At 41.7% G+C, this 12,226-nt stretch overlaps 1 protein-coding gene across 1 annotated transcript in view; it reads left to right on the forward strand.

Annotated features, from left to right (window-relative positions):
- mtfr1l (mitochondrial fission regulator 1-like) overlaps window positions 1-12,226 on the forward strand; it is a 30,791-nt gene that overhangs the window by 2,570 nt on the left and 15,995 nt on the right. Inside the window, exon 2 of the mRNA XM_072246630.1 lies at window positions 6,955-7,059. Within this exon, the coding sequence (XP_072102731.1) occupies window positions 6,955-7,059 (105 nt within the window). The remainder of the gene's footprint in view (window positions 1-6,954; window positions 7,060-12,226) is intronic.

The following is a 12,226-nucleotide window of genomic DNA, read 5'->3' on the forward strand; positions in this document are numbered from 1 at the left end:
CTTTTGTTTATTTTCTCTACTCTGTTGTTATCTTATCTGTTAGTATCTGATCTTGTCCTAGATTGTAATGCAGTTCCTGCATTATTTCCTTCCTCCTGTAACTTACAAATAGACGTTTTAAAAAATCTAGTGAGGTAGTGTTCATGAGTTCAATGTCCAGAAATCGGATGGCAGAGGGGAAGAAACTGTTCTTGAACTGCTGAGTGTGTGCCTTCAGGCTTTAGTACCTCCTTCCTGATGGTAACAATGAGGAGAGGACATGTCCTGGGTGGTGGGGGTCCTTGATGATGGAAGCCGCTTTTGAGTTATCCCTCCTTGAAGATGACCTGGATGATGGGGGTTCTTAATGATGGACACCAGCCTTATGAGGAATCACTCCTTGAAGCTGTCCTAGATACTATGAAGGTTAGTACCCATGATGGAGCTGACTAATTTTACAAATCTTTGCTGCTTATTTCGATCCTGTGCAGTAGCCTCCTGCCCCCATACCAGATAATGATGCAGCCAGCTGGCATGCTCTCCACAGTACATCCGTAGAAATCTGCAGTGTTTTTGGTGGCATACCAAATCTCCTCATACTAATGAAATATAGCTGCTGTCTTGCCTTATTTGAGGCTGCATCAGTATGTTTGGACCATGTTAGGTCCTCCGAGATCCAGGAACTTGAAACTGAAAGTCATCAGTCTGAAAGGTAACTCTTTTGCTTTCCATAGATGCTACCTGACCTGCATATTTTGTGGTCATAGCCAAGCATGAACTTGACACTTCCCTGATTTCCATCCGCTTTTCCTCTCTCATGTTTTTCCTTGCCTCCCTCTGGTGCTCCTCGCCCCCCCTCCCCCCCTCTTCCATGGCATTCTGTCTCTTTCACCAACTTCCTAGCTCTTTGCTTCATCCCTCCCCCTCCAAGCCTCCAAATTTCACATATTGCCTGGTGTATCTCTCTCCCCTCCCCCCACTTATCACATCTACCCCTCAGCTTTTTTTCTCTAGTCCTGCCGAAGAGTTTCAGCCGGAAACATCAACTGTACTGTTTTCCATAGATGCTGACTAGCCTGCTGAGTTCTTCCAGCATTTTGTGTGTGTTGCTCGGATTTCCAGCATCTGCAGATTTTCTCTTGTTTGTGATTTGACACGATTTTTTCATGGTTTTCAAATTTGTAATTAAAAGAAGGGTGTGAATATTCGCTGCTATATAAAACATCAAACCAGAGATCTGAGTGTTTTAAAAACCATCCAAGTTCAATATGTAGATTGATTCTGTTTTCGCAAACACTCCAAAGCTGTTTGAGTATGCCTGCAAGAAAAGGAATCTCAGGGTTGTGTATATGGTAACATATATGTACTTTGATAATTTTACTTTGAACTTTAAATACAAATCTGTTAGTATTTTCCCTTTTAACTGAGTAGGGTTTCTGCCTTTTTGTTTCATGTGAATACAGTGCATCATCATTGCTCCTGATACGATGCCCCAACCACTTGGGCTGTCTTGCCTCTGATTTTAAAATTATGCACTTGTGTTTACGGACTTTTATTTTTGTAACTTTAATGACTCAGCCAAGATAGTAGAGAGGGCATTTTTGGCTACTGTGTTAACATTTTGACTGCTGTTATTACATGGCCTAACCTCTGAGGCTGTTAACCTGCAGATGGCAAAAGGCCGCGTGTTTCCTACTTCTCTTGTTTCTGCTTAATTTGCAGTATTTTTACGAGAAACGTAAACTCAAAATTCTGTGTGGGTAATCTGTCAGAAATTTTATTGTGTTTAACTGGTTCTAGAAAGCCAGTTGATAGAACAAATTCAGCATTTTTTTTATCACAGGAAATCTGTTTCTAACCAGATGAGGGAACTATTTATAATTTTCACCACTTGGGTTCATGAAGATAATAGACAATAGACAATAGGTGTAGAAGTAGGCCATTCGGCCCTTCGAGCCAGCACCGCCATTCACTGTGATCATGGCTGATCATACACAATCAGTATACAGTTCCTGCCTTATCCCCATAACCTTTGATTCTGCTACCTTTAAGAGCTCTATCCATCTCTTTTTTGAAAGCATCCAGAGACTTGGCCTCCACAGTCTTCTGGGCCATATATCCACGACTCTGTGGGTGAAAAAGTTTTTCCTCAACTCCGTTCTAAATGGCCTACCCCTAATTCTTAAACTGTGGCCTGTGGTTCTGGACTCGCCCATCAGCGGGAACATGCTTCCTGCCTCCAGCGTGTCAAAATCCCTTAATAATCTTACATGTTTCAATAAGATCCCCTCTCAGCCTTCTAAATTCCAGAGTATACAAGCCCAGTTGCTCCAATCTTTCGACATATGACAGTCCCGCCATCCCGGGAATTAACCTTGTGAACCTCCGCTGCACTCCCTCAATAGCAAGAATGTCCTTCCTCAAATTTGGAGACCAAAACTGCACACGGTACTCCAGGTGTGGTCTAACCAGGGCCCTGTACAGCTGCAGAAGGACCTCTTTGCTGTTATACTCAATTCCCCTTGTTATGAAGGCCAGCATGCCATTAGCTTTCTTCACTGCCTGCTGTACTTGCATGCTTGCTTTCAGTGACTGATGTACAAGAACACCAGATCTCGTTGTGCTTTCGCCTTTCCTGACGACTCCATTTAGATAATAATCTGCCTTCCCGTTCTTACCACCAAAGTGGATAACCTCACATTTATCCACATTAAACTGCATCTGCCATGGATGGCTGCTATGGAAATATGTGGGTAACACTATAATGGGAACTGTAAATTTGAGGTTAAAGTGAAAGTGTGTGGTTGATGTATGGACAATTAAAATCTAGTCTGTTAATACAGGAGCTTCTGAATACCTATCTACTGCCTGTTACTGCACTGGCGTTTAGGGTTGCAATGAAGGTCTTCCATCTCTGGTAGTGTCCGTAGCTCAGTCTTCACTACTGTCAGACATGCAGGTCCTGGGGGGAGACTCAGGAATACCATTGCACACAGATGTAGAAGGATTCTTCATTGCTGTTTCAGTTTTGTTTTACCAGTCAGGGTCGTTAGCCCTGAACTGAACCCCCCAAACCTGGAGGGGCTGTGGATTCTAGCCTTTACCTTTTGACCTGATTGGCATGGATGACCCTACCAAGAGCCAAAGCATAAAGCCGTGACTCCAGCCAACGTAGCTCCCTGGTCACTGAGGTACACAAGCCTCCAAACCCTACTACAAGGTTGTGCTTCTCTTGGAGCAAGCTTCTGAGTGCATATATTTACCGTTACTGATCAGTTTGAATGTACAATTTTTATTGTACATCTATTTTATGGTATTGAGATTTGTATGTATTTTTAGCAAATGCTTAAGCTTTGGTATTGAACAAAAACCAATGAATTATTAATTAAAAATGAACTCCCATTTTTTTTGTTTTTTTGTTTTTTTTTAATCCAGTTCCCAAGGTTGGTTCTTTAGTTTCTACTTTTAAGGCCAAGTGACTAAATTGGGAGGGCTGTGCCATGGATTAGTTAAGAAAATTCTGACACAGTTATACTTACAGAATCATAAACACGAGAAAGTCTGCAGATGCTGGACATTAAAAGCAACACACACAGGATGCTGGAGGAACTCAGCAGGCTGGGCAGCAGCTATGGAAAAGAATAAACAGTTGACGTTTTGGGCCGAGACCCTTCTTCTGGACTGAGCCGGAGAGGGGAAGGTGCCAGAATAAAAAGGTGGGAGGAGGAGAAGGAAGGTAGCTAGGTGAAGCCAGGTAGGTGGGAAAGGTAGAGGGCTGGAGAGGAAGGAATCTGATAGGAGAGGAGAGTGGACCATAGGAGAAAGGGAGGGAGGAGGGGACCCAGGGGGAAATGATAGGCAGGTAAAAGGTCTGAGTGAGGAACAGAGGGTGGGGGAACATTTGTTTACCAGAAGGAGAAATTTATATTTTTGCACAAACAAGAGAAAATGTGCAGATGCTGAAAATCCAAGTAACACACACAAAATGCTGCACGAGCTCAGTAGGCCAGGCTGCATCTATAGAAAAGAGTACAGTCAACGTTTCATACAGTCAAGTACAGTATGTAGGGACCAATTCGGTCCAAACAGTATGGAGGGAATAAACGAGCAACCTCACAAACATAAAGTCCAGTTGTGGTTCTGTAGTTCTGCCACATCTGGTTGTGTAAGAGGGTGAATAATTCAACGACTAATGGAACAAGTGGCATTAAAAATAACCCCTTCTGCAATGGTTGAACCTAGCACGAGTGCTGAAGACGAGGATGAAGCATTCACAATCACATTCAGCCAGAAGTGCAGAGTGGATTATCTATCTTGGTTTTCTCCGGAGAGTTTCACCTGCATAGAAGGCAGTCTTCAGTTAATTGGATTTGAACCACATGACATCAAGAAACTGCATACCTGAATTTGAGAGCTGGCTGCCATTTTAGCTAGGCATCTATTACAGTTACTACACTGGGAAACGCCCAGCAATATGGAGAATTGCAAATACGATATGACAAAGCAGAAAATGGAATTAATTGCCACCCAAGCATTCTACTATAGTTAAAATACATTGCTGCTGGAGTTCTTCAGGGCAGTGCCTTAGGCCCTATCAACCAGCTCCTTAATCAATGACCTTTCTTCCTTTATAAGGTCAGAATGGGGATGTGCTGTTTTCAGTTTTTTGATTTTCCTTTGGAACTCCTCTGCAAATCAAGTGGGTCTTCACTGAGACTTGCATCAGGAATGGGCTGGTAAGTGGAAAATAAGTTTCAAGCCACAGAACTGGCAGCCAGTGAAAAGAATGATTAACCACTTACCCTTGTCATTGAGAATCTCTTTCCCACCACCCATCATCAACAACATTCTGGGGTGTGTCACCATTGATCAGACTCTCAACTGCATTGCTGGATATCCTTTGGTAAATGGTGCCTCCAAGCCTTTCCGGTGTATACTGAGACTACTTAGGAGTGTGATGGGATACTCTGCACCAGCCTCTGTACAGCTGCAGTAGTACATGAGGAACTCAAACAGGATTGACTCTGATCCACCATTTTAAACACTCATTCTATCATGTATAAAATATATTCCTTTTACTCACCTGGGCAATTCTGATAACATCTCCCAACCCCAGGTTTCTTCACTGCCCTAAAGAACTACAGCAGTAACCTTGGTCACCAATATCCAACGACTACAACCAGCTTCCTTTCTATGAAGTAGGACTCCAAATGTTTTCCCCTTGTTGCCAACTACAGAGGAAGACAAGGACTTTGGGCGTGTGGGATAGCACTGCAATCTACAAATGACCCTCCAACTCGTGCACTACTCCTCTTAGAAACATATTAGCATTCTATGATTGTTTGGTCTAAATTTACTGGTTGAAATACAGTGTGAATAGGCCCTTCTGGCCCTTTGAGCCATGCTGCCCAGCAATCCTCTGTTCAATCCTAACCTAATCATGGGTCAATTTACAATGACCAATTAACCTACCAACCGGTATGAATTTGGACTGTGGGAGGAAATCCACGTGGTCACGGGGAAGAACATGGAAATCCTTGCAGGCAGTGGCAGGAATTGAACCCGGGTCACTGGTACTATAAAGCGTTGTGTTAACCACTACGCTACCATGCTGTCCAATTCCAGAAGTCCTGACAACAATTTGGAAGTATATTCACTGGATGGACTGCTCCTTCCACTCACTGTCTTCTTCTTGGATTTTTTTTAGGAACAGGGATTAAAGGCTGATGTTGTCAATATCCAGATCCTGAAAAATAAACACAAACTGAACTGCTTCCGTCATTTGTGTTGAATGCATCCTCACTGCTTAAGTCTCAGTTCCTGACTTGTCTGTAATCATCCCGCTACACCTCATTAATACAACTGCATTCTGGCTAGATTGCTGGCCGCTCTTGTGGAGAAATCTGAAACTTTTTATATGTTTTTTTTCTCATGTATTATTCATCATGATTTGAGTTTCTTCCGTTTTCCCCCTAGTTGCACTTCCTTTTGAGTGCAAGCAGAGAGTTGATTTGTTTTAAACCACTGAAGAGGATATGATGAACACGAGACTTGAGTACAGGTATTTCATGATTTGAAACACCCATTAACATCATTTACAGACTTGCAGGCATTGCTCCCCCAGAGATCCGAAGACACGCTACAACAAAAATTGAAAAAGGTGAACAGAACTCGGATCCACGGCACGCACTACATCATCATGTGCCAGTTTCCAAACGCCTAACATCGAGGAAAAGCTTTGCTACAGTGGAGGATCTACCACACGGAACATCCCCCCAAACATACCGGATTGACCTCTGGTAAAAAAACAGAAGCCAGAACCCCACCAAACAATACAGTGCAAGACCCCACAGAAATGTTGCCAGACGGGACACTGCTTGACAGACGGAAGTGGTGCACTCTCAACAGAGCGAGAGCGGGAGTTTGTAGGACGGGAGACAATATGGTGAAGTGGGGTTTAAAGACCAGCGAATCCTGAGAGTGTGGCGAAAAGGTGCAGAACATTGAACACGTTCTGCGCAACTGCTCAGCATCAACCCAACAACACTGGAGTGGCTGGCTAGTGTGACAAGCTATGATGATGAATTGCACTATTGTTGGAGCAATATGTTGTGATCCATTCTTTCATGAATGCATGGTTCAAACCTACCCATCAAATTAATTTTGTACAGGAGATAAAAATTACTTTGTTAGCTCTTGAAGATCTTTCCTTATTGCTTGTTGGTGAGGAAGACCTGGTGAGGTGAATTTTCTTTTTTTTTTTTTTTTTACCATCCTTTGAAACATCACTTATGTTGATGCTTGCTGGTTATGAGTGTTTTCTATTGGCTCCTTTACAGATAGATACTTGTATTTAAAAGTCAGTATCTTGCATTAAGCTGTTGTGTTTTGTGCGAAGTGTTAAAATTGTTCGGACAACTCTAGAAAATTTTCCCATTGTTCTCAAAAAGTGTTGTGACAATTTTTGTTTTCCAGATGATTCCAATATGGCAAAATAAACCTTATGGATCTTCCCGCAGTGTTGTTCGAATGATTGGATCAAACCTCCCACTGAGACCATGTCCTAGAGTTTGTTTTCAGGTAATGCCATTTAAATTAAAAATACCACTACATGCTTGTAAAACAGAACACAGAAGAGTACAGCTCAGGAACAGGCTCTTCAGCCTACAGTGTTGTGCCAAACCAGCTAAAATGCAAATCAAAAAAACCCAAATACTAATGCCTCCTACATGCACCACGTAAATATCCCTCCATCTTGCTTGCATCCATGTATCCAAATATCTCTTAAAAGCCTCTAACGTATTTATGTCTGTCACCATACCAGGCAGTGCATTACAGGCACCCATCACTCTCTAAGTAAAATAACTTGCCCCTCACATCTCCGTTGAACCTACCCCCTCTCACCTTTAGTGCATGCCCTCTGGTATTAGACATTTCAACCCTGGGAAACAGATATTCTCTGTCCATTATATCTATACCTCTCATAATCTTGTAAACATTTATCAGATCTCCCCTCAGCCTCCAGCGCTTCGGAGAAAACAACCCAAGTTTATCCAACCTTCCGTGATAGCACATGCCCTCTAAATCAGGCAGCATCCTGGTGAACCTCTTCTGCACCTTCTCCAAAGTCTCAACATCCTTCCTATAGTGGGGTGACCAGAACTGTACACAATACTCCAGATGTGACCTAACGAGAGTTTTATTTAGTTGCGTTTGGGAATATATTTATTATTGTTGTACACTTGGAAATGTCAATAGACCAATTAAAGTGCAGAAACATTTTGTGTTGCTGCTTAACTTGGCAAGCCAGTTTTGTTTTTTTCGCATATTTGTTCTTTAAGGAACTGCAAAAACTGACTGTGTTGGTCTTGTCCTGTTATTAAACAAGTCTGTGTGAAGCTTCATAGCATATAGTTGATCATAGCAGGTATGGTGTATTTTATCAAACCACACATTTAACTACCTAAATAATGATATCTCCTTCTACAAACGTATATGGGTCCAAGTACATTGACTTCTTTAAGAACATCGAAGACAGAGGGTAGTGATTAAAGGGAGCTGGGGGTCTGTAATTAGCGGTGTTTCACAGGGATCTGTGCTAGGACCTCTGCTGTTTGTGAATGATCTGGATGAAAATGTAAATGGGTGGGTTAGTAAGTTTGTGGATGATACCAAGATTGGAGGAGTTATGGGTAGCCCAGAAGACTGACAAAGAATTCAATGCGATATAGATCAGTTGCAGATCTGGGCTGGGAACCCAGATAAATGTGAGGTGTTGCACCTTGGTAGGGCAAACGCAAGGAGACAGTACATTGGTAAGGGAAAGTTCCATAACAGTGTTGCTGAGCAGAGAGATCTTGGGATCCAAGTTTATAGCTCCCTGAAAGTGGCTGCGCAGGTCGATAAGGTGGTTAAGAAGGCTTATGGAATGCTCACTTTTATTAGTCGAGACATTGAGTCAAGAGGTTGTGTTGCAACTTTATAAAACTCTGGTTAAGCCACTTGTGGAATATTACATACACTATAGGAAGAATGTTGAGGCTTTGGAGAGGGGTGCAGAAGAGGTTTAGCAGGATGCTGCCTGGTTTAGAGGGCATATGCTATCATGAGAAGCTAGATGAACTTGGGCTTTTTTCTCTGGAGTGGTGGAGGCTGAGGGAAGATCTGATGGAGGTTTATAAGATTATGAGAGGCATAGAGTGGGCAGAGAGTGTCTGTTTGCCAGGGTTGAAATGTCTAATACTAGAGGGCATGCATTGAAGGTGGGAGGGGATAGGTTCAGGGGGATAGGAGGGGTAGTTTTGTAAACTTAAAAAGGTTGCTGGACCAATAATCACACCACACAGTTATTACTTTAACCTCTTCACCAGTTTATTGTGCTCAGTTCAGCCGGAGAGAAAGACTCGGAACCAGTTATCAAAGAGAGACAGAGACTCACTCTCTCTTAGAGGCGCAGACAAGCTTTCTGATTTTAGAACAGAGATGCTACAATATATAGAATGAGCAGACAAAGAACGCTCAGTTACTATGGTATGTCAAGGTCAGTTAGAGCAAAACCCAATTACTTTGATAAGAGAGTCCACTAAATAACTGGTTTTAATTACAGACAAATTCTTGCCTTATCAGTAAAACTTGAACAGACAAAGGTGGGAGCATAGATCAATATGTGAACTCATAAGACATGATGTATGCAGCATGTCTGAATACAGCTCACAGATCGTTCTCAAAGGGACAGCTGTGAGTTGTTTTTAAAAAAAACCACTGAAGGCAGTTTTTTCAGTCAAGAACAGTCTCTCCAACTTTTCACAGAGAGAGCAATGACAAGCTGGCACCTAATTTTAACCTGCTATTTACCAGAATCAGAGAATCATTTCTTACTTCCCCAACACCCTTAAACTTCATCAGTCTTTTTTTAATGCGGAGATGTTAGATGCCTGTAATGCACTGCCTCATATGGTGGTAGAGGCCAAATACTTTAGAGAATTTTAAGAGACGTTTAGATAGGCACATGGATGTAAGGAAGATGGAGGGATATGGACATTATGCAGGTAGAAGGGATTAGTGTTTGGATGTTTTTGATTTGCTTTTTAGTTGGCCAAATTGCCTGTTCTTGTGCTGTTCTGTTCTAAGTTCTATGGACAGATTTTTCTTTGTGACTTTTTGCACTGTGCTATATAAATGACACTTGTCAAATGCTAAGAGTTCTGGTTGGGTTGAGTTGTTCTCTGATCTTGGCAATTTACTTTCAAATGCTTCAGTGTGCTGTTGATTGTGGTGTGTCCTCCGAATGCTTGGCCTTTATATTCTCAGTCAGCTAATTGGATGTTATTTGGGAAACTCAATTGTGTTGTGGGGAGGAAATCTCGTCACTGCTTGGCTGTGGGCCGAACTTCGTGCGTTGTGGTCTGGAATTGTTCATGGGAAAACCATACTTCTAGGAATTTTCTTGCATGCCGCGTCTTTCCTTGCAAACAATTCTGTAAACAAACATGAACACCTCAATCCTATTTATTAGCCAATGCAGGCAAAATTCCAGACCACGATGCACAAAATTCACTGCACAGCCAATCAGCGAAGTTTCTGAAATGACGTCCAGTCAGCTGATTGAAAAGTATATAAAGGGCAAGCATTTGGAGGACACACCACAATCAACAGTGCACGGACAGTGTCTGTTCGCATGGTAACAAAATGTTTGCAAGTAAGTTGCCAAGACCAGAGAACAATTCAACCCAACCATCAACCACCCAAGATACACAACTTCTGAATTATTTCCGACTAAGAATTCGCTTTGGAGACCTGAGATGTGCTTTATGTTATGTGTTAGAATGCAGACTTCCAGGGAGCAGCCCCTTTGAGCACTTTAAAGGTCTGTCGAGTAGTAAATCTGCACCTGGCTTATTTTCTCATTTGGATGTGTTGGGAAAAGTAGTCAAGCTTACTGAACTTGCATGATAAAAAAAAAAATGTATTTCAAGCATTTTTCATAGCAGTATTTTAAAATTCAAAGTAAAATTTATTATCATAGTACATATGTGTCACTGCATACAACTCTGAGATTCATTTTCCTGTGGGCTTACTTAGCAAATACAGAGAATTATAACTGTAACAGAATCAATGAAAGAACAATTAGAGCACAGGAGACGACAAACTGAAATGCAAATATAAATAAATAGCAACAAATAACGAGAGCATGAAATAACAAGCGAAAGAGCCCTTAAAGTGAGGTCATCGGTTGTGGGAAAGTCTCAATAGATGAATGCAGTTAACCCTTGATGTTGAAGGGTAGTAACTGCTCCTGAACCTGGTTCAAGTCCTGAGAATTCTGTACCTTCTACCTGATGGCAGCAGCAAGAGCATTGCCTGGATGGTGAGGATCTTTGGATGCTGCTTTGATGATCTGTTAAAAGGCATTGGTGTTCCCGTAGCGGACCATAATGCAGCCAGTCAGTACGCTTTCCACTACACATCTATAGAAATTTGTCAAAGTTTCTGATGTCATGCCGAATCTCCGCAGACTCCTGAGGAAGTAGAGGGGCTGTCATGCTTTCTTTACGATTATATTTACATGTTGTGAACCCAACATCTTGAACCGGACAGGCAAAGTGTACAACTGTCGATGGTTTGTGGCAAGTTTGTGTCCTGAAAGGGGTAGAAAATTTCTTGCGTACACAGGATAGATGGCCTTCATCCTACAATGCAAAAGAGTAGGTCATATTGGATTCTCAAATGATCCAGGTTCAGTAAGTGGTTTAATGAGATTATTGAATACTGAAAGGGGTATTGTAAAATGACCGACTTTACATTTGTTAGGGTCAACTTCAATGAACTAGAAGCCATGCACAATCTGGGCAAAATCTGCAAATGGATTAAATACACAATGGAGTGGTGGGGATGGTCAAGGCATTTACTATGATTCAGAACCATTCTATAATCCCTAGAGACAAGTACAATAGCTGTCAGAAAAGTACAAACATGGGTGATCAAAAGTATAATCAAAACATACAAAAAGACAACTGTCACTGAAAAGAAGCTAATGGTGATTAAAAATAACAACTACAAAAAAGATTATAAGTGGAAACTTGAAAGGGGTGTAAATGTTTACAGTTATATGAGGTGAATAAAACAGGATAAGAACAATTGGACACATTAAAAATTGATAGTCATACTGTAAAATGAAAATATCGGAACTTGTCAAATGATTACTTTGCATTAATGTCTGGTCATGGGGAAGAGGGAATTTCAATTTGTGAGCTCATTTTCAACAACTGTAGTTAAGAGGTTAGAACTGTTCTGTGACAACCTCAGCAATACTGTAATGCATACATGAGGAAAGGGAATATACTCAAAGTGTCGCTGCTTGCAAAATCTATGCCTGGATTCCCAAGGCTTGGGAAATGAGGTCATTATTCTTGCAATCTTAATATTTCATCAACTCTAACTCTCTGTACGAATTTCACGAGCATTGAAGACCCTGATGGGAAATGTATTGCTGGTACCTTTGGCAGAACATGCCCTCTTCTCATTACCACCACCAGAGAGGAGGTACAGGAGCCTGGGGACACACATCCAAGATTTTAGGAACAGCTTCTTCCCCTCTGCCATCAGATTTCTAAATGGTCTAATTCACTATTTTGCTTTCTTTTTACTCTCATCATTATCATTATGTGCCATGTTGTATGACATGGGCAATCATGGTCTTGACCATGATTGTTCTTGGTAAATTTTTATACAGAAGTGGTTTCCCGTT

The sequence above is a fragment of the Mobula birostris genome, chromosome 29 (genome assembly GCF_030028105.1).
Source record: "Mobula birostris isolate sMobBir1 chromosome 29, sMobBir1.hap1, whole genome shotgun sequence".
Lineage (NCBI taxonomy): Eukaryota > Metazoa > Chordata > Chondrichthyes > Myliobatiformes > Myliobatidae > Mobula > Mobula birostris.